At 37.2% G+C, this 22,761-nt stretch overlaps 1 protein-coding gene across 2 annotated transcripts in view; it reads right to left on the reverse strand.

Annotated features, from left to right (window-relative positions):
* The window catches only part of NCKAP1L (NCK associated protein 1 like), a 1,498,172-nt gene that overhangs the window by 82,191 nt on the left and 1,393,220 nt on the right, over positions 1-22,761 (reverse strand). For both annotated transcript variants that reach the window (XM_044083976.1, XM_044083975.1), the window contains one exon: positions 20,050-20,159. In XM_044083976.1, coding sequence (XP_043939911.1) covers positions 20,050-20,159 — 110 coding nt within the window. The remainder of the gene's footprint in view (positions 1-20,049; positions 20,160-22,761) is intronic.

Raw genomic sequence — 22,761 nt, forward strand, 5'->3', positions numbered from 1 at the left:
TATACTGATCACAATAGACCCATTTGCAGGCAAATGGCTTCTTTTTGTGTCTGGTAGAAGGAAAAACTGAAAAAACAGTAGGTTATTCTATAGTAAATCTAAAAACAGATGCATGTGTTTTTCATATTTACTAATAATCTTGTTATAGGGAAACCTACTGTTTGTTGTAAAAGCAGTCAGATTACAGAAGAGTGAGAAGGGGGGTGCAGTGTTATGATTGACTTCTCCAGCTTGTCTAGGTTTGTGTCTTAGTACTGTTATATATGCTGCACTTACCCATAACAGGCAATGTTTGAATTCTTCACTGTCTCAGTAGTCTTTAGGCTATATGGCTTGTTTCCTACCTCAGGAACAACAACTGGCCAGCTTCAAAAGTCTCCGGCACCAACCTCCTATCCCCTTCACTCTGACTGTTGATTAGCTAATCCCATGGAGGGAAATCATTAGTTAGAGTGAATATTTATTCAGGACTTTCTTTCCCATACAAAGAGAGAAGAGCCTAAAATCCTGAATCAAGCACAAAATAACAACAACAAAACATATAAAGTAGAAACAAATGCAAACCTATGTTATATCCCAACTAGAATTATATACAAGAGTAGGTGAATGGAGGGTGGGTGGGGATACTGCATTAGTGAAGAATTCGAACATCTAGTTTTATGGATAAATGCAACTTGCACAACTCTACTATGGTCATTGTACTGCAGCAGTAGCCTTCAGGTCACATGGGGTGATTACCTAAGCCTATCCAACCTGGGGGGAGGAAGGATATATATCCAGCAGCCCTAGGAGAATGGTCCTAGCAAGGCCTGTCCTGGAACTCGAAAAGGAATCAAGTTGTAATGTTTTAGTAATGTATGTACAGAGGACCATGTAGCTGTGACTAGAATGCTTCTAGAGTCCAACCTTTTCCAGTATGCCAGGAGAGAAGACAAGGAGACTGTGTCTTGATACTGCCTGGAATGGATTTGCTATGGTGGCAATAACAAAAAGCAATAGCTGAGGACAGCCACCAGGAAATTTTTAGGCACAGGGAGTTTATTTTTTGGCCTTGGATAAGAAATAAATTGCTAATCAGCTTTTCTAAATGGCTTAGTTCTGTCAAGATAGTATCTGAGCTACCTATGCACATCCAGTGTATGCAGAATCCTTTCTCCCTTTTTTAGGTTCTGGGTAGAAAAGTGGGACATTACTTGCTTAATTCAAAGTAAACTCTGAAATCACTTTGGGCATTAATGAGGGGTTTGTTCTTGAAGAGGTCATATCCCTGTGTAAAATCAGATTAGGCTTACCCACCATGAGAGCTAGAAACTCAGATACTCTTGTTGCAGATGTCAAAGCAATGAAGAGTACAGTTTTTCAAGTCAAGAACCTTAAATCAGCTTGATGAGCAAGCTCAAAAAATTGCATACTCAGTTTCTCCAGTACAAAATTAAAACCCTAGACAAGGCAAACCTATTTACAAGGAGGTCTCAAGTGTAAAACTCCTTTCAGGAAACCGTTTTACCACAAAAAGAAAAGAAAGAGGAGGACTCATGGCAGATATACTGAAATGGCCACAAGATGAACCTTCTTAGAGAAATAAGAGACCAGAGAAAACTAACTCAAACAAATATTTGAGCATGAGTGGTACAAAATCCCTGATGGTTCCCTGGTTATCATTAGGCACCAACAAGAAAATTGTTTTTACTTACCAATATAGGATTTTCTCGTAGCAGCCTTTCCTGCCTCCTTAAGTTCCTGCTGTATGTCCTCATGAAATAACTGTCTAGAAGGTATTGGAAATGACTAATCCAGGTAGTCATTTGAGGATGATGGACACTGGGGACTATCAAACTACCCACCTTGTGTAAGTAGATCCAGTCTGTGAGGAAGCTTGCGGTAATTGCCCTTGGCCACTTCCATGCAAAGAGAGAACCAATGCTTTCTTGACCAAAATGGGATCATCAAAGTGATCTTTGGGGTATCCTTCTGAATCTTCAAAATTACCCTGGATATCAGTAGAAAGGGTGGAAATGGATAAAGGAACATTGCTTTCGAAGGGAAGGAAAATGCATCATTTTCCAGGATTTCTTGCTTGCAAGGAGCCCTGGAATTAAATTTGTCTGTCTATTTTGAAGGAGGAAAACAGATTTATCTGAGGTGTTCTGCACATCTGGATCAGTTCCTGGAAGACCCCAGTCTTTCAATTTCCATTTGTGAGTGTATGTCATGATTTTGCTCAGCTTGCCTGCCACTATGTTTTCCTCGTATAGAACGCAAGATGCTTAGAGGAATAAGAAATGCTGAAGAGCTAACTTCCAAGCCATCAAAGCCAGCCTGTATAGGGCACATGACTTTGTCTGCATAGGGCACATTACTTTGTACCTCCCTGCTTATGTACCACATGACTGTGGTATTGTCTGTAATCACTTGAAGAGGTCCTGGGGACCATAACTGATTGAGAGACCACAAGGCATTGATCTCAACCAACATCTCCTTTAAGTAGATTTATGTTGGTCTGTCTGAAAGACTACACAGGCCTTGCACTTTTACCCCCATGGAACGTCTCCCCAGTTTAAATCTGATGTGTCTGTAATGAGAGAGAGATTGGTTTAGGATTTGAGGAGAGAAGGGGAGACATATATTTAGCTGAATTTGTTGTCTCCACCAATGCAGTTCCCTTTTTATATTTGATACTCCAGGGAATGCAAATTGTTTTCTTTCTTTTTTTTTTTTAGAAACCATTTCATCATTATCATGTGTAATCTGGATCAAGGAATCATGAGAATCATATATGGCATGAATCCTAAAATCCTGCAAAATTCTCTTGCAAAAGTATGAGACTGATTTCAGAAGCTCAGAAAATAAATCCACTTTTGCTTGTATCAAACAGGCCCTTCAGTGGTATCTATAAAGCAACTAAGACATGCAATCCTGTGACACAGAGTTAAGGTGGATTTTGCAAGATTTATCTAGAAGCCCAGATTAGTCAAAAGAGGCATTACCCAAGCTGATGACGCTTGACACATGGGTAAAGAATGCATTGATAAGCAAATCATCTAAATAAGGAAAGATCTGAATGCCAGCCAGTCTGCAATAAGCTATGACTGAGGCTAGATATTTTGTGAAATCTTTGGAACTGTAGATATACCAAAGGGTAAAGCAAATAAATAATGTAACCACAAACATTAATCCTTAAACTATTTCTGAAATCTATGACCTCTGCTTTGATTGTTGGTACAATTTGCCCTGCAAAATATCATATCTTCATACAAAATGTCCCACTTTAGGCCTGTAAAAATGTGCATGAGTGTATGTGTGTTTGTGTCTTTTTGTGAGTGCACATACGAATACATAGATGTGTATCTGTGCACAGTGTCATTTGAGAGGTTATCATGCAACTTCCCTAGCTACAGCTCACTTTGACTCTAAATACTTAATGATAAATGTCCCATCGTCAATGTTTTTTTCAACCTGAGTTATGAGGAAAGACAAGCCCTAAAGACATTAAAAACGAACTCCATTTGTATAAGGCCCACTGATAAAGGGTGGGGGTGGTGGTGGCGGTGATGAGCATGAATTCCTATGACTGTTATATGAAGGACAAGTTGAGTAATGATTTGACTTATCTTAAAACTGATAAAGCACATGTTGAACAAATTGTTTCTAAAGTGCATGATATTTTATATGATTTATTAGTGGTTGGTTTAATAGAAAAAGATCTATATGATTTTCTACATGTTAACTTTCCTGTCTTACCTATGATTAAGGGTCTACCCAAGATCCATAACGATCCTTTGAAACTTCCATTGAGACCCATTGTTTCGTGGGCGGGATGGGTCACTGAAACTATGTCTTCCTACCTTCTACCTAACACCCTTGGAGTACCACAAGGCTCTATACTAGGGCCCTTGCTGTTCTCCATCTTCATTAACGACCTTTATACTGTCCTCCCAAAAGTCAGCTGTATCCAATATGCTGATGACTCTACTCTGATTTGCTCAGCCACATCTCCAGTAGAGTTATGGTCAGCTACCCAGACCACCTTTAATACAATAGAAAAATGGCTTTCTGAACATTGTCTGATCCTAAATCCCAAAAAAATTTAAATGCTGTTATTTTCACCAACATGTAGGTCTACTGCTTTCACCCTTACCATAAAATCAAATGATGGCACAATAATCTCCCCGACCCATCTACAAAACTATTAGGTGTCATCATAGACAATAATCTAAAATTTGACTTACATGTTAACCAAACTATCAAAACCATCAATAAAAAACTAGAGTCACTTTACAGAATAAAAGCCTTCCTAACCCCTCCAGCTAAAATTGCCATAGCTCGCTCTCACCTTCTTTCAACCCTTCTGCATGCATCTCTTCTACTCTCGAATTTAAACACGACTGTCCTTAACAAACTCTCAATTTGCTACAACCACATTGCCAGGTTTGCCACTGGGCTGCCTTTTAGGACACATCATTGCATCAATCTAAATCAGCTTGGGTGGCTTGAACTACTCAGCCCAATCCAGTATAACCAACTGATTATGGCCTATAAAATCCTCTATAATCCAGACAATACTCCTGCACTTAAAAGTATTATCACCCCCTATAACAATCCTAGAACACTTCGATCCTCTAACAAACTACTAATTCAAACTAGCAAAATTAATAACACAGCCGGTGATTCTCTCTTTGCAAACTCTGTAAGTAGATCCTGGAACTCTCTTCCAGCTGATATTACCTTACTTTCCACCTTAGGTCATTTTAAAACTAGACTCAAACAACATTTGTCACTTAACTGGCTATGTCAATGTATCAAGCCTGGCAAACTCTCTCTAGAATGTGTAAAATCTGTTAACCAGTTTACTGTGCAATTTAATTTAATCCTGACTTGTGCTCAGGATTAACTGTAACCTGTGGAACTAACTTGCTTACTTATGTAATCTCTGTAAATAGTCTGTTTGTAATATGTAATGCTGGTATTATGTAATGCTGTATCTGCTTACCCTTGGAGCTTTTCTCCTCGGGCCTCTGCTGAAAATGGACATGCATCCAGTCGGACTATCCCGGTCAACAAATGTAAAATAAATAAAATAAATAGATGTCCATGTAGACTGAAAATCAATTAAGACCAATGTTTGTTACTTTGAATACTGTTCTAAATGCTACATAACAGTTTGTGCAAGATTTATATGATAATGAGTAATGAATATGTGAATGGCTGTTACATGGCAACAATGGATATGAGGGACTTATTTACAAGCATCCCTAATGATTATGATGTAGAAATGATAAGATGTAAGCTAACAGGTCAAGCCGACTTTACTAATAATAGAGTGCTAGTTATATGTATTCTGTTGGAATTGATCTTAGGAAACAATTTATTTATTTATGGGGATGATATTTACTTGCAGTAATGGGGGGTAGCCATGGGCCCCCCTGCACTAACACATACATTAATTTATTTTAGGGGAAGGAGTGTATGGAGACCATCTAAAGTTCTATTGTCATTTTGTAAATGATGTTTTTATATTTACAGCATTTATTTCTTTTATTTGGAAACCACCACTACTATTTTAAAGTTTACTTCACAGATATCTGATAGGAGGACTGACTTTTTAGAGGTATGAATTATTAAAGATCAAGATGGGAACATTGATACATCTATGTTTTGGAAAGACTGTTGGAGAAATAGTCTATTGATTAAAAGGAGTATGCATCCTAGCCATATATACCCTAATATAGTTAGGAGTCAATTTAAGAGAGCTTCCAGGCTCTGTACCAATAATGCTGATTTTTCAAGATAGGTTAAGAGATTTAAATGGACAGTTTGAAGAATGTGGCTATGATGGCAGGATTTTGGAGAAGAAGATAAATTTGTTAAATAAAAGGGATAGTACAGCAAAGCCTTTCTTTTCCCAAGGAAAGCAATTTAGGAATTTTAAAGGTAAAAATGCACGTAAACTTGGTGATAGGGTGAAGGTCTATATAAAATATACAAATGATTTGGGTCCCGTATATGACATCATATGAAAAAATTGGAATGCTTTAGTAGTAGATGACAAGATAGCTGATACTGTAGGTCCCACTCCCAGTTTTCTATTCAAAAATTGTCGAAATTTAAAAAGACAACTGTGTGACAAGACCATAAAGCCTATTAATATTAGGAGAGATATTAAGGTACGGATGTTTGCTTGCTTTAGTTGCAGGGCTTGCCATGTTATTTCCAAACAACAACACTATGTACATCCAAGGTTTGATTTTACTTTTAGACCTAGGGGCTATGTGGACTGTAAGTCTGAAAGTGTTGTCTATTTGGCTACCTGCGAACTATGTTCATGCTTCTATGTAGGAAAAACTAATAAAATGATAAAAGACATAAATATGAGGCACTTATATGATATTAAACTTTTCATTGTTAATAATGCTTTAGCTAAACATGCAAAAGGAAACAATAGACATTCCTTCTTGTTTAAAGCGTTAAGAACTGTGTAATTGAACAATAGGGCTGGAGATTTCACCAATGTGACAGAGATGCCTGAAACAAAGTGGATAGTGCGATTACAAGCTGACAAACACCCTGGTTGGAATAGGTGTTTGCCATTAAAGCCTATATTGAAAGGCAGGAAATTGAGGTTTTAATTGTTCTATTAGTAAGCATATAAGGAGATTATACTGATTGTATTGTTGAATCTGATTAAGCATTTGATACGCAAAAGCGCTCATTCTATCTGTGTTTCTAGAAATTAAAAGTCTTTTATTCTCAGCCAGGGTGGCCACCTTTTATGTTTTCTGCTACTGATAAAATGTGGAAAGAAGGATGCAATGAATAATATAGAAAGATGCCCTAACAGCTGACAAAAATGAGAAAATAACATTATTCGAACTGAACTAGGCCCTCTGTATTTCTTATTGTGATATGTAACAAAATAAGGATTTGACCATACCCTGTAGAAGAGAACAAAGATATAACATAGTAAGTCAAAAAAATGGAATGATCTGTTGGCAAGAGTAAACTTAGACAGTACAAATCAGTGGGATACTAACGCACATTAAAGAGGAGAAGCAGCTTAGCCTTTTATTATATTTTATTATCTAAGCTTCTCAAAGTCAACAAAATGATATGATTATAAGTAGATCTCTTAATAAATGGTTAATTTGAAGAATGTACATGTTCATTAGGATGAACATTTTCATAGCTTCACACTGGTAACACACCCTTTTAAAAGTTTTTAATATTTGACGAGAGCAGATTTAATACGCATAAATGTCTACATGTTATTGTAAATATTTTGGCATGTACAGTTTCTTTAATTCAGGAATGATGTTGATTGATTCTGTACCTAAATGAGAAATAAGAATTTGTTGTCAGATTCCCCTAGAAGGCATTTGGATGAGGCACTAGGAGGATTTTAATAAAATTCATTGTTTGGAGCACTATTGATCATCCTGTTCTGTGATTTTAAATATTGATATTCGCTAGTAGTATGGAGGCAGGTAGCGAGAGTCACCCAGACGTACGGCAACTTCAAAGTAATGTGGGCAACCTAGTGTTAGTGAAGCATCAGTGTAGGATGGTGGAAAGTAATTTATTCAACAATTTTCAAAATACGAAAGAGACAACAATGAGTTGGTCTAAAATCAATAAGTTGCTGTTCCTTTGAAAGAAAGAGAGACAGAAAGAACTGAGTTTGTTCTATGACAAGGTCACACCACAGCAGTATATACACTTAGATTTAAACCTAAGGGATTTATGCATTGACAAATGTCCCGCTTATGTGTTTGAAAAAGAAGACATTGATTTGATGGACAGAGGGCAAGCTGTGATTATTAAATGCACAAAAGAATGGTTAAACTCTATGAATGAGTTTGACCAATATAAGCATGCTCAGCTGGTAGCAAAAAAATTTATGTTAGAAACTGAATTAAAGACTGATTTGAAACCTGAGTATTTTAAAAGCAATATAAATGATATTTTGAGGGGTGTGAAAAATTAGAACTTGAAACAGTTAAACATATAAAGAAGAAGCTGCAAGATGATCAGGATGATTATAAAATAAAAATAAAAAACATTTCTCTTGACAAGGAAATAGGCAGACAATCAAGCGAGATTCATGTCTATCATTAGGGCCATGTTACCCATGTGATTAAGTGAGTTATGGTGAGAGAAGTGTTCCTTCTACATCACTGTTGGAAAGAGAAGAGACTTCTGCTGCTAGATCAGTTTCTTTTGAGGATGCATATGAAAGTATGGGCAAAGCACCCATATTTACAAGTAATTTCAGGGGTGCAACAGTAGAACATGGAGCTCTTTGAATAAGTATGACAAGATGTGGAAGGAAGGTATAATACCCAGGATTCTTTACAAGTAATATATACAGTTATGACATTTCCTAGTAACTTTCATTACTTTGTAAAGGATTACATTTTGCTTCAACTGTTCTCCCCTTGTGGGACAGTGTTGTTATAGATTTGTTTAGACTATGCAGGAAAATATGTTTGCAGGAATGGTTTAGTAAAAAGGATATTATAAAAATGTTTGAGAGTGAAAATGATTCTTTAGAGACTTATTTTACAGCAGATGAACCTGTAAGTGATTTATCTATTTATTCATTTGAGGATGATTCTCTGGATGTCGCAAACTACAAGTACAATGTTAATGAGATAGAAAGTTGTAATCTTTGTAAGAGATACAGTTTAATCAAAATGCCTATATTTAAGAGTAAAAATACTTTTGTCCCACCTAATACTAATACAGTTAACATCTCTAAGAAAGTATGTTATTAATTATTTCTTAAAGTTTACAAGCATTTCTGCAACAATTAAAGTTTCATTTTTGATTAAAGACAAATGGACAGCAGTATAGTAGTTAAAGTCTATGAAACAAAAACTGATTGTGTATAGGGCTGACAAAGGGGGTAATGTAGGGATTATGGATAAGTCATCTTATTTAACAATATTTTATGCAATTTGAGTAATGAAAAATTCTACATGAAAATAAATAAGTGTATGGGGGCAATAAAAATGAGGAACTATTTGAATTGTTGAATGGTGGGAATAGATTGTTTTCTTTGAGAAGAGAAGATGTTGATGCTTTGTTTAATAAGTTTTCCACTAAATATATTTTTATGCAGTCCCCAAGGTACATACATCTTTTCATTCCCCCCAGAAGCGGGTAGTTACATGGATGGGTCAGTATAATTTTGGATAAATATGTAACTTCCTTTATCTACTATACTACCACTCTTACTCTACTAAAAAACTCTGTTCATCCTATATATACTTCCCCATAACACTATTATTCCTTAATTCCTATATATAGATTCCTATAATACTATTATTCCTAAATTCAACATCTTTCTCACACCCATAAGCTCACCTCTCTACAATGTCTCTCATCTCCTATACTATTCTCTTTACATTCTTTCTATCCTTCTATCTCCATCCTATATATACTTCCCTATAACATTATTCCTTAATTCCTATATATAGATTCCTATAATACTATTATTCCCAAATTCAACATCTTTCGCACACACATAAGCTCACCTTGACAATGTCTCTCATCTCCTATACTATTCTCTTTACATTCTTTCTATCCTTCTATCTCCTACTACCGTATTTCTCCATAAATAAGACCTAACCAGAGAATAAGGCCTAGCATGGTTTTCCATGGTGGTCATGATATAAGACCTACCCCCAAAATAAACCCCAGTTAAGATCGTCAACAACATACGACGGACATGTTGAATTATAAAATAATATTATTGACACCTGTTGACTGAGGTTATTGTACTCTGCTCGCCATTTTCTGGACCATTTGGACACCCAACTTCTTCTCTTTGCAGAAAGTCATAAGATTCTTTCCCTGGGAGTCCTCCATGATTTTTACTGTAACCCTAAACCTCACTCACACTTGACGGTTGAGATCCTTGGCCCATAAACACTGGCACTTGATAACAAGCGGCTGTGGTGTCTTCTTAACTGTCGCCATTTTGTGTTGCCACTCCTGTCCATAAGTCTTCAATTAACCCCCCTCAGACAATATGAGTGCAAAAAGAAAGAGCTCTTCCGTTGAATACAAGAAAGGAATTGTGGAAGACTCCCGGGGAAAGAATCTGATGGCTTTCTGCATAAAGAAGTTGTTGGATCTCCGAATGGTTTGAAAATGGTGTGCAGCATATGATAACCTCAGGCAACAGGCCGACAAAGGAAATGCTAAGAAGTGCAAGTGTGGTTCAGATCGGCCACCATTATTTCCTGAGTTGGAAGACATCATCTGTGAATGGATTGCTAACAGGAGAGCAAAGGCTTTGGTGTAGCACAGGACTGATATTCAAGCATTTGCCCTTGCAATGGCACCACAATTAGAAATATCCCCAGAAGAATTCAAAGCAAATTAACACTGGTTGGATGGCTTCCTTCAGCGATATGAATGATCTCTAAGAAGAAAAACAACACTGTTCAAGCTGGAAGATACTGAAGTTAATAAATGTGCACTTGCATTCAAGTCCTTTGTTGTTGGCATCGACTTTTCTAAATAACAACTCTCCAACATGATCGCTATGGATGAAACTGCAGTGTTTATGGGCCAAGGATCTCAAACAGCAATTGATCAGAGGGGTGCCTCATAAATCTACATTCCCTCCACTGGTTACGAAAGTGCACATTACCTGAATTTTGGCAATTTGTCTAGATGAAAAGAAAACTGCACCTCTAATCATTAGTAAGGGCAAGAAAGATAAGACTGAACGTGTTTCAGGCATTTACATTCTTGAAACCAAAAAAGCCTGATGCACACAAGCAGTTATAAGGAAGTGGGTCGATGTAATGTTGCCACTTGTTTTGCAAGGTGGCGAAGGATGTCTGTTAGTCTGGGATTCAGCCAGCACTCACCGTGCTAAAGACATGAAGAAATTCCTTGCACGTAGAAGAATAGATCAAATAATGATTCCCGCAGGAATGACTGCCTATCTCCAGACTCTTTTATAATGCAATAAACAAGCCATTCAAGGACCGTTTATGCATGGAACTCAATGACTACATTGAAAATAGAATGGAGAGAAATCAGCATGGAAACTTTGTGAAGCCTAGCCTGTAAGAAGTCGTGACTTGGGTGAAAAATTCATGGGATAAAATCACTGACAGCTGTGTTGCCAATGCACTATGAGCAGGTTACTTGGACAAGCAGTGCTCATTTAAGGAGAGCTGTATTGCTAGGTATGATAGACTGGGGCCAATGGTTCTACAGGAAATGGAGTCGCAAGAAATTCAGACCGGAATTTGGGGGTTGGAGACTTATGACAATGTTCCAGAAGAAGATGACATGATTGTATTTGAATAACTTTTCTGTTATCGGGGCAACAGAATGGACTGCTTCTGCTTTCAGCTGCCAGCAAGCTCTTGTCAGTTTTTTTTACTTTATTTTTTAAGGTAAGGTTTCATTATCAAGGGGTAATTACAAAGTAAGGCCACTAGTTCCCAGACTTCATTTTTATGACTTTCCATCATTCTTCTCTTACGGTTTGGGTAAGGAATAAAGAAAGCATCACCAACCCAAAAGTGACAGTTATTCACCTGTTTTATTCCCCTCCCCCAATACACATGTATTGAGATTTTTCTGCACTTTCTGTTAAGCATGAAATATTGCACTGTGAAAGCCAAGGTGTAGGTATTCTGAAGATGAAATGTTTATTCCACTGTTTATGTAGAATTCTCACACAACTGAGAACGTGTTACCTAGAACTGTTGCCCAATAACAGAAAAGTACCAAATAAATGTCAATTTGTGTACATGAATAAATGTTGACTTTTGTACATGAAAAAATGTCGATTTTTGTGCAGGAATAAATGAATAAATGTAGATTGTTGTATGGGGGGGGGGTAAATAAGGTATCCCCTGATGATAAGCCCTAATGCGTCCTTCGGTGGGGGAAAAGTATAAGACCCGGTCTTATTTTCGGGGAAATACGGTACAATTAACATCACATCAAACAACCTATATATCTTACAAACCTGCTTCAATAACAACCACACTTACACAATCTTTTGCCAGTTACAATGCAGTAGCCTCTAGTCTATATGCTACAGACTTAATTTTACAAACCAAACTAAAAATTGTCCCCCTTCAAAAAACAGTAACACTAACTTTGCTCTAGACTGTCTCCACAAAATTAAAAAGAAACTGCAACCTGTAACACTCCCTACTTACTCCAACTTAATTCAATGTGGAGATATACAACCAAATCCCGGTCCCTCCCCCCACCACTTACAGTTCTCCTAACTCCTTAAAATCCCTAAACTTTACAATCCTTAATCTTCAAAGCATAAAGGAAAAAAACCCACCTACATGCCTGGTTAACTCAAAATAAACCCAACTTCACTCCCGCTACAGAGACTTGGCTAAAACCATATATGAAAGATGCTGAATTCCTACCCCCTACATATGCTTGCCTTAGAACAGACAGACTACAGAAAAAGGTGGAGGTGTTGCCTTGATATATGCAAATGCCTTCAGTATAGTCCCATACACAAAGTCTGTCCCACAATTCTCCACAGCAGAGATACTAGTAGCCTACCTAAAACTGAACAACTATAAAAGCCTTTGTATTGTGGTTTTATACATCCCCCAGGCAATAACATTCCTATGCTAGAAGATATCCTTGCCTGGACAACTAACAATATTAAAAATGAAACGATCATCTTAGGGGATGTTAACATTAACTGGCTTGATATCTCTAGTCAGCATCCTCCCACTAACATTAACCTATATAACTACACCCAGCTAATCACCAATATAACTAGACCCAGCAATAAAAATGACAAAATGCTCAATCCTGGATTGGAGCCTGGCTTCTGAGCCTAACAAAATCTCCTCCTCAGGCACACTACCAAATAATATTACTGACACTTAAGAAATTGTTAGTGTGTAAAACTACCTCAACACTAAGTAAACACCAGTTTAAGCAAGCCAGAGATTTATCTCACTTCTGCCTTACCACCTTTAATGAAATCTTACAAAGTATCAACTGGGCACCGTTAAAATCTCTCCCTCTCGATGATGCTGTTGAATTCTTCAATTCAACATTCCTTAGGATCTTAAATAGTTTAGCCTCACTCTGTCAAAAAAGAGTAAAGACTAATCATGTCAGCTGGCTTATCAAACCCACAAAGCAAATCATGACCACTAGGGACAAAGCATGGAGAGCTTGGCAAAAAAATAAAAATCCTTCTCACCTCATTCAATGTAAAAAGCTACGCAATCAAGTAAAATCAAATAAAATCACTAGTCATTAAAAATAAAAAATAACACTTCCAAAGTCTTCAAGACCAGCATAAACAAAACCCAAATAAAGTTTGGGGTGCAATCAATTCCTTACTTCATCCAGGCTCAAATAACAATGCTTGCCCTAATGCAGATAAAACACCCTCACTCTTTATCTCATATTGTATTGATACCATAGCCAAGCTTACCGCCACCTTCCCACAAACAAACCTCTATCCGGCTCAACCATCATCATCATCATACTCCTTGACTTTCTCACTACCTAGTTTCTCCCTGTCACCTATACCAACCTCTATTATAAAAAAATCTCCTTCATAAACTCAAAACTTGCACTAACGTACCTGACAAGTTACTGGCTGAATTCCTACAACTGTCTGCAAGATGCATTGCCTGCCCCATCAGCATACTCCTTAACAGATCAATTCAGGAGTGCCATGCACCACATACTTGGAACAAAGCATATGTTCTCCCTCTTGATAAAGTTGGAAAACCCCTGACGTCTCCATTTACTGACTCATCGTTATTCTCTTTCCTAACTCCAAAATATTCACAAAATGTGTTCACACTCAGCTTCTTAAGCATCGGACTCAAAACAAATCCGTTCTCCTACTCAGCACAGCTTCAGGTCAGGTCACAGGACTATGACAGCTTTTACTCCCTTTATCTCTCAGATGGTCAGATGCTTTACTCTTTTACTGTCTCAGAACTATGGAATACCCTCCCACCTTCAATCAGAACCATCAGCAATCCAGCTCTCTTTAAGAAGTCCCTCAGACAACACCTCGCCTCTCTCTGGCTATGCATATGTGCCAGTATAACACTCTCCAAAACATGACTCCTTCCTCTATAACCCCACACCTTATTCCATCTCTACACTCACATAACTTTTCCATCTCTCACTTACCACAGCTGACCGCATGTGCACTTGCTCTTCCTTTCTATATCTCACAATTGTTCATGCCTACAAACCTCCATGAGTCAATATTCATAAAACTGATACTCTATTTGTACTAACTCCAACAATACTGTTAATTACACTGCACAATATAAATGGCTCAAGTACAGCCCTCCCATTTGGTTGCACTAATATGATCTATTTTAGTGTATAATATTATGTATTGTATATGTAAATATCCTGTACTGTTTTGTTCATACTAGTGTGTATATATTGTGATTGTATATACTATGTATTCTGTAATTTCATATTACGTATCGTTCAACCTTTGTGGAGGTTTTCTCCACAGGCCTCCACTGAAAATCTTCTCACCTATAAATAAATAAATAAATAAACAAACAAATAAATAAATAAATAAAGCTCCTTTACATGTTAAATACAACTAAGGTTGTTACTAGAATCAATAATATGAACTGTGAATCCAATTCTTACTGGTTAAGTTTAGATATAAAGAGTTTATACATGTTAGTTCAATATATGTATTGTTTAAAAGCTGTTGCACAGTATTTACAGTGGATATAAAAAGTTTACACACCCCTGTTAAAATGCCAGGTTTTTGTGATATAAAAAATAAGACCACAATAAATTATTTCAAAACTTTTCCCGCCTTTAATGTGACCTATAATCTGTACAATTCAATTGAAAAACAAACAAATATGTTAGGGGAAAAGTATAAAAAATAAAAAAACGTACAATACGCTGGTTGCATAAGTGTGCACACCCTTAAACTAATACTATGTTGTGTGTGCACATCCTTAAAGTAATACTTTGTTGAAGCACCTTTTGATTAAATTACAGAATTTAGTCTTCTTGGGTAGGAGTCTATCAGCATGGCACATCTTGACTTGGCAATATTTGCCCACTCTTCCTTGCAAAAGCACTCTAAATCTGTCAGATTGTGAGGGCATCTCTTGTGCACAGCCCTCTTCAGGTCACCCCACAGATTTTCTATTGGATTTAGGTCTAGGCTCTGGCTGGGCCATTCCAAAACATTAATTTTCTTCTGGTGAAGCTATTTTTTTGTTGATTTGGATGTATGCCTGGGGTCATTGTCATGTTGAAAGGTGAAATTCCTCTTCATCTTCAGATTTCTAGTAGATGCCTAAAAGTTTTGGGCCAAAACTGACTAGCATTTTGAACTGTTCATAATTCCCTCTACCTTGACTAAAGCCCCAGTTCCAGCTGAAGAAAAGCAACCCCAAAGAATGATACTTCCAGCACCACACTTCAGCATGGGGATGGTGTTCATTTGGTGTTGCGAAGTGTTGTTTTTGCGCCAAATGTTCCTTTTGAAATTGTGGCCAAAAAGTTCAACCTTGTTCTCATCAGACCATAACACATTTTCCACATGCTTTTGGGAGACTTGATGTATTGTTTTGCAAATTTTAGCTGGGCCCAGATGTTTTTCTTTGTAAGAAAAGGCTTCCATCTTGCAACCCTACTCCATAGTCCAGACATATGGAGAATATGGGAGATTGTTGCCACATGTAGTACACAACCAGTACTTGCCAGAAATTCCTGCAGCTTCTCCAGTGTTGCTGTAGGTCCCTTGGTAGCCTCCATGACCAGTTTTTATTATGTCTTTTCATCAATTTTGGAGAGAAGTCCAGTTCTATGCATCAGTATATTTTCTCCACTTTTTGATGACTGTCTTCACTGTGTTCCATGGTATATCCAATGCTGTGTAATTTTTGTACCTTCTCCTGACTAATACCTTTCAACAATGAGATCCCTTTGATGCTTTGTAAGCTCTCTGTGAACCATGGCTTTTGCTGTAGCAGGCAACTGAGTAAATGTCAGGAAAATCCTATTAGGACAGCTGAACTTTATTTGGTGTTAATCGTAGTTTCTTTAATTGATGGCAGGTGTGTACCCAAGAAGACTGAATGTTGTAATTAAATCAAAAGGTGCTTCCAGAAAGTATTAGTTTAAGGGTGTGCACACACAACAAAGTATTAGCAACCAGCGAATTGTACGTTTTTTATTTTTTATATTTTTCCCCTAACAGATTTGTTTGGTTTTCAATTGAATTATACAGGTCATAGGTCACATTAAAGGTGGGAAGAGTTTTGAAATGATTTATTGTGGTCTAATTTGTTTATATCACAAAAACCTGACATTTTAACAAGGGTGTGTAAATATTTATATCCACTGTAGGTGAGGGCGTTTTTTCTTCTTATATATTATCTTTGTTTCACTTTGTTCTGAAACACAATCTGTTTGTTTTTGGAGAGCAATGGTTTGTACAGAGAAGGGGAACAACAATGGGTGTCCCTTATGCTCCCTCCTATGCTAACATCTTTATGGCAGATTTTGAAAGGTATTTCATGTATCAAGATGAATTTATGATTAATAATGTTATGAAGTACGTTAGATACATTGATTATCTGTTATTTTTGTGCAAGGGGGAACAAAAAGCAGGGAAGGTTTTATTAACAGGCCGAATAGCAATACACGGGAATTGAAATTTGATTTTGATATATTTGAAACAACAGTTAATTTTTTGGATATCAATTATATAGGAAAGAGACATCAGCTAATAATTTTTTACATGCTTCTAGCTCACATCCACCACATCTAATTAACGTGTTACCATCAGGAGAATTAATTAAGTTGAAAAACACCACCACTGATGAGAAAAAGTTACTCCAGCTGGTAGAGGAAATATAATTTGGTTTACAACAAAGTGTGTGTGTGTGTGTGTGTGTGTGTGTGTGTGTGTGTGTGTGTGTGTGTGTGTGTGTGTGTGTGTGTGTGTGTGTGTGTGTGTGTGTGTGTGTGTGTGTATGGAGGGGTCATAGACGTCAATTTCACAATGTAGGGGCACAGTATTTACTGAAGTTGATCATGGTGGCACTATGAAAGAGAACTGTATTAGTCATGTGGGTCAACCGATTTATTGAGTAATGAAATATTTGACATTTTCAGATGTTTTTGTTCAAGTAATCATATCCAATTAGCACATTTTTAATCTGATGATTTATTATGTAAGGTTCTGCCAAAAGCTCCCATTTTCCTTACAGTAGGGAACTAAATATTGTAGAGATTTTTATCATTTAAAACTATAACACAACATACCACAAGTTTTAAGAATAGCTGCAGTTTGGAAACTTACATTTAGTGTAAGTACATTTACAATAAATGGTAAATACACAGATTTACTGAGTATTATAATTGTCAAATAAGAGTAGTTTATACTATAAAATGTAATAGTTTTGTGGCAAAATGCTACATAGGTCAAAGTAAAAGGGCATCTAAGGTTAGATGCCAAGAACATTTTTCTGGTATAAGGACTGGGAATAAAAACAGTAGCATGTGACTGCATGCACAACCATAGCATGGTGGTGAAACCGGTGCTTTTTATTTTGTGTTACTGGCTAGAAGTGTTTTGTCTAAGGGAGATGTGGTCCTTGCCTTAAATTAACTTGAGACAAAAATGATTATTAGATATTTTACCATGTCACCCCATGCATTAAATAATGAAATTAATTGGGAATGTTTAATTTAGTGTAGCTTAAAGTAATGAATTTAAACATTTATAATATTTGATGAGAGCAGATTTAATAAGCATAAATGTCCATATTTTTATTGTAAATATTTTGCCATGTACTGTTTTTTTAATTCAGGAATGGTATTGACTAATTGTGTATTTAAACAAGAAGTAAGAATTAGTTGTAAGATTTCTCTAGAAGGCATTTGACCGAGGTGCTAGAGATATTTCAATAAAATGGATTGTTAGGAGCACTACCAACCAGACAATTTTGTGATTTTAAATATTCTGTGGTTTGTTTGGATGATATTTGAAAGCATACCTATTTACGTCTGTTTTCGGATAAGGCTTGCTGTTTCTACATGGTACATGAGTCTGGGATGTGTTAATATGCTGACAGGATTGTGCACTGCTTTAGACAGTTGGATATCGCTGTAGTTTATGCCAGTGAGGAATATATTTTGTTTAATTTGGGGGGATGGATAAGAGGAAGCAGTGCCATCAATAGCACTGTAACATGGCTGATGCAATGTGAGGAACATAAAATGTGCAAGACATTCCTCTTGTAGCTGATCAAAGCTTGAGATGGAATTAAACTCAGCTACTGTTCAATGCTCAAACACATATATCTTTCAGACCTCCCTTTCATCTCATCTACTATCACCTCTGATCACTAACATTATTTTTAGAACAAACACTAAACTTGTATAAACAATTTATGACTTGTACTTTTAATTATACTCTCTGTATTATTTTTGACTTTATCTATATTTTAACTTTTGTGTTTTTTAAACATATAATCCCTGATTTTGTAGTTGTATTTTAAATTGCATATTTATGCTTTTATATACTGTATATTCCATACTGTACTTATGTTATATTCTGTTAACTGCTTTTGGAGTTTTTCTCCCTGGGCATCTACTGAAAATGGGCTCTGCTTGGCCCAGTGGACTTCCCGGTCATCAAACTGGAACTGAATAAATAAATAAATCACTGCATTAACCTCCTGTACTGCACAGTGCTCCAGCAACCGCGGTAGTGGTGCTGCGGTAGCATTGTCGCCTCACAGCAAGACGTTGTCCCGTTCGATTCTCAGCTAGAGCGTCTTCTGTGTGGAGGCATGCATGAATGGGCATACCTTTGTTGAAGGTTGTGTGTCAGGGCTGATAACTTGGCACTTAAAAATCCACTACCAAACATTAGCAGACCGGAGTTCCGCTGTGGCCACCCCTAACTGGGATAAGCCGAAAGATACAACAACAACAACAACTGCATAGTGCTCCAGCAGCACTGATAGTGCATTAGCCTTCTCCAGTGCACAATGCTCCAACACTGATATCACTGTATTAACCTCCTGCACTGTACAGTGCTCCAGCAACACTGATAGTGCATTAGCCTTCTCAAGTGAACAATGCTCTAGCAACACTAATATCACTGCATTAATCTCCACCACTGCACAGTGCTTCAGCAACACTGATAGTGCATTAGCCTTCTCCAGTGCACAATACTCCAGCAACACTGATATCAGTACATTAACCTCTTCCATTGTAAAGTGCTCCAACAATACTAAATGGATGCAGAGGCTTCCAGTGCTAGCTGCACCCTTAGGTTGTCAGGTGATACAGATTTTAATTCTGACTCACCTCAAGAATGATTTTATTACACAGTTATCTTGTCATGTCCTATTGCTTAATTATCTAGTATTTTTATTTCTTAGCTCCCAAATGAGAACAGCCAACTCAAACACATATCAAATAGCAGAAAAAATAAAGGATTAAGTAAACAAACATGAAAAAAAGACTCATGCAGTAAGAGAAATAAGGGTGTACACTTACTGAAAGGAAAATTGTCTGGGAGCAGCTTTATTGTGTTATTTCAGTTGAATGGTCAGAAATGATGAAGGATGCCTCCCACATGATGATGTGTGAGGCCCCTGACAACAAGCTATTGCAGGTCTGACCTCTTGGGCTTCAAGAGGATATATGCTATGGGCCATAAATAGGAAGTAGACAAGGCCACCGTCTTCTGTGATACAGCAGTTGTGGTGCTCAGGTTCCCAGCTCTCACGCTCTCACCACATTCCTACTCTATGCAGAAACCAAGGCTCTTGTGTCAAATATGAGTCAGGAGAGATTTGGAGGCACTTGTGGTCAGAGGGGTAATAGATTCTGCCACAACATTACAGAGGATGAGGTAGTAGCACAGGGTTAGTTGTAATCCTATAGATGTAAAGCTCCCTAATGACACACCAAAACTTGAAATTACAAGTAAATACATACATAGATGCATACCTAAAGCATAACTACATAAAAGTACAATGAGTAAATGTGTCTCACCAGAAGGAATTCCTTAAGATGCTCCTCAATATTTTTTCCAAGAATAGTGAAGAGGGCTGCAAACACATGTATGATTGCCTTTGCCAGACAGTGGATATTGTTGGAGTAACCTGGTAAAAGAAAATAATAATTTGTTAAGTTTTCCAACTCTTTTCATTATTCTATACTTTATAAACTAACTTATTTTAATTCTTAGGTTCATAGGTAAGTACTAGGGTAACTGCCCTTGTGAGCCATTTTAAGCCTAGCCAATTTCATTTGTGGTGTATGAATTAACCTATCCCTTTGGGTGTTTATTGGCCTTACCTATCCGATGGTTGATAATTATATATTACTCCTGGTGAGAATAACTGGGATCATACTATAGCGAATTTGAGGTGACTCATTAATGGGATAAAGCATTTAGGACCTGTCTCTTCCATTATTTGGTATAGGGTGCAGCCCGGGGGGGTGGGGGTGTTCTAATACCTATCAATAAATTCAAGTTGCACTTGACTATGGACATGGATGAGGATCTGTTCCAGAGAAGGGGTATCCCCTGTAAGATATACCTGTCCTTCAAAACCATTCTGTTAATGTTGCAGAAGTTTAGAACCATAGACTGAATATTTTTGGTGCAATTTGACTTGCTGATGTATAGTGTCCATCAGTACTGGGTCTGAGGATGCCTTATATGCCAGACACAGGTCACCTCTTAGCAGTCTTTAGCATACCAAATATAGTGACAAGGCTCTGAGGTGGTCCATGTTGTAAAGTATCTATCTTGGGCGTTCCAGTTGTTGCATATGCATGGACACATACATACCAAAGGCTGCATTATATTCAATGACTGACCTTATGAGGGCCGAGTAAAGGGAGCCAATGACATCCCTAGATCTAGTCATAACCCTTTGTTTAAAAGATGTTCAATACAAAAGGACTTTCGTAAGCTAATGGACACATGTTGGTCAAACCGTAGATCACTTGACATATGTTCATAGTTCAAAGTTCATAGGTTAGTACTAGGCTAACTGCCTTTGTGGGTCATTTTAAGCCTAGCCAATTACCCTGAGAATAGAACCTTGTCCATTGTATCTTTAAGGTAAACACCTTAAACATTATGCAAACCTCCTAAATCTTAACCATTAAGATCAACTCTGAGGGGTATATTGTCAATGTGGTAGTTCCCCAGCATAGATGACATCCCAAAGGATACAATAATGCATTTTTGGCATTTAGTTTCAATCCATCATTCTGGCATGAGTTATTTTTTGGAACAAACCTTCCTGCAAATGGATAAGTCATTTGAGGATTCAGTAACTACTCCTATCTTGACGTCATCTGCAATCTTAGTAACACACAGCCCTTTGCTATTGGCTTTACTTCAGAGAGGTAGATGCCAAACCAGAGGGACCTAAGCACCCAACCCTGGGTGAGTCCACTAGTGACTGGTCTCTTTATGGAGGTAGCTTCCCTTACTTTGATATCCTGCATCTTATCTGTGAGCCAGCTGGCAATCCACTACTATGTCTGAGTGGTTGAACTATGTCAGAAGCCTTGGCGAAAAAAAGTATGCAATGTTTACTGTTTTACCTTCATCCAGGGATTTGGTGATGAAGCATGACCTGCACTTGATGAATCCAACCTGAGACAAGTCCAGTATTTGAGGGTTCCCTATATCCTTAATGATCAGTTCCATGATAAGTGTTTCCATGGCTTTGCATATGAGGCCAGTCAGATTTATGGGTCTGTAATTGCCTGGGTCTGTAGAAGGTCCTCCCTTATGCAGATGATTCACTGTAGCTGTACTCCATTTGTACAAAACCTGCATGGATGCTGAGGTTGCACAGTGTTTCATGCTATTTAAGATGCATCCAGGGATATTGTCAAGACCCATCAATCCATCAATGCAGTATTTTTAGCTTTTATTAGCGCTTTCAGGACTTGGTCTTGTGTAATAGTTGGAGGTGAATTGGTTTCGGGTATATCATTTTGGATAGATGGAAGGGAGAGAGGAGTCAAGTATGAGCTGAATTTATTAACCAGTAGGTTAGTTATAGCTTCAGCTTCTTTGTAGTTAATTTATAATTTCAGTAATATTTGCATTAATAAAACACATTTTGATATTTTAAGTAAAGGATTCAAATTCATTCCTAATATGAAAGGTGACCTGGTTCAGTCCTTAATAGATATGAAGTTGTTCCTAAGGAAAGTGAATCTTCGTGTCACACTACCCCCTAGGGTGTTGGATGCAGGCCGCCAGGAAAATATGCTCATCAGGAAAAGTATATATAATCCCCCATATCACCCCCAGATTAGAAACATTGACCGGATATTAGAGAAGAAAATTAGAGAAGAATTTAAGTTTGTGGAGAAAGAACATAATATCACAAAAGAAGAATACAAAATATTGAATGAGTTAAGGTTTAATAATCAAGTCAGGGTCATGAAACCTGACAAAGGGGGAGGGGTGGTTATAATGGAAAACATTATCTATGATGGTAAAATGAATACGATCTTAGGTGATGGTAATAAATATAGAATAGTTTCCTTAAATGAAGTACAACTAGCTTACCAAAAAATAGATAATATTTTAGACAATTTGCTACTGGAAGGCATAATAGATGTCAAATTGCATCAGTTTTTGTATGTACCTAAACCAAGGATACCCATTATTTTTGGGATACCAAAGGTACATAAGAATGTTAGTGACCCACCGTTAAGACCGATAGT

This window comes from Protopterus annectens, chromosome 9.part0 (genome assembly GCF_019279795.1).
Source record: "Protopterus annectens isolate FY-2018-M chromosome 9.part0, PAN1.0, whole genome shotgun sequence".
Classification (NCBI taxonomy): domain Eukaryota; kingdom Metazoa; phylum Chordata; order Ceratodontiformes; family Protopteridae; genus Protopterus; species Protopterus annectens.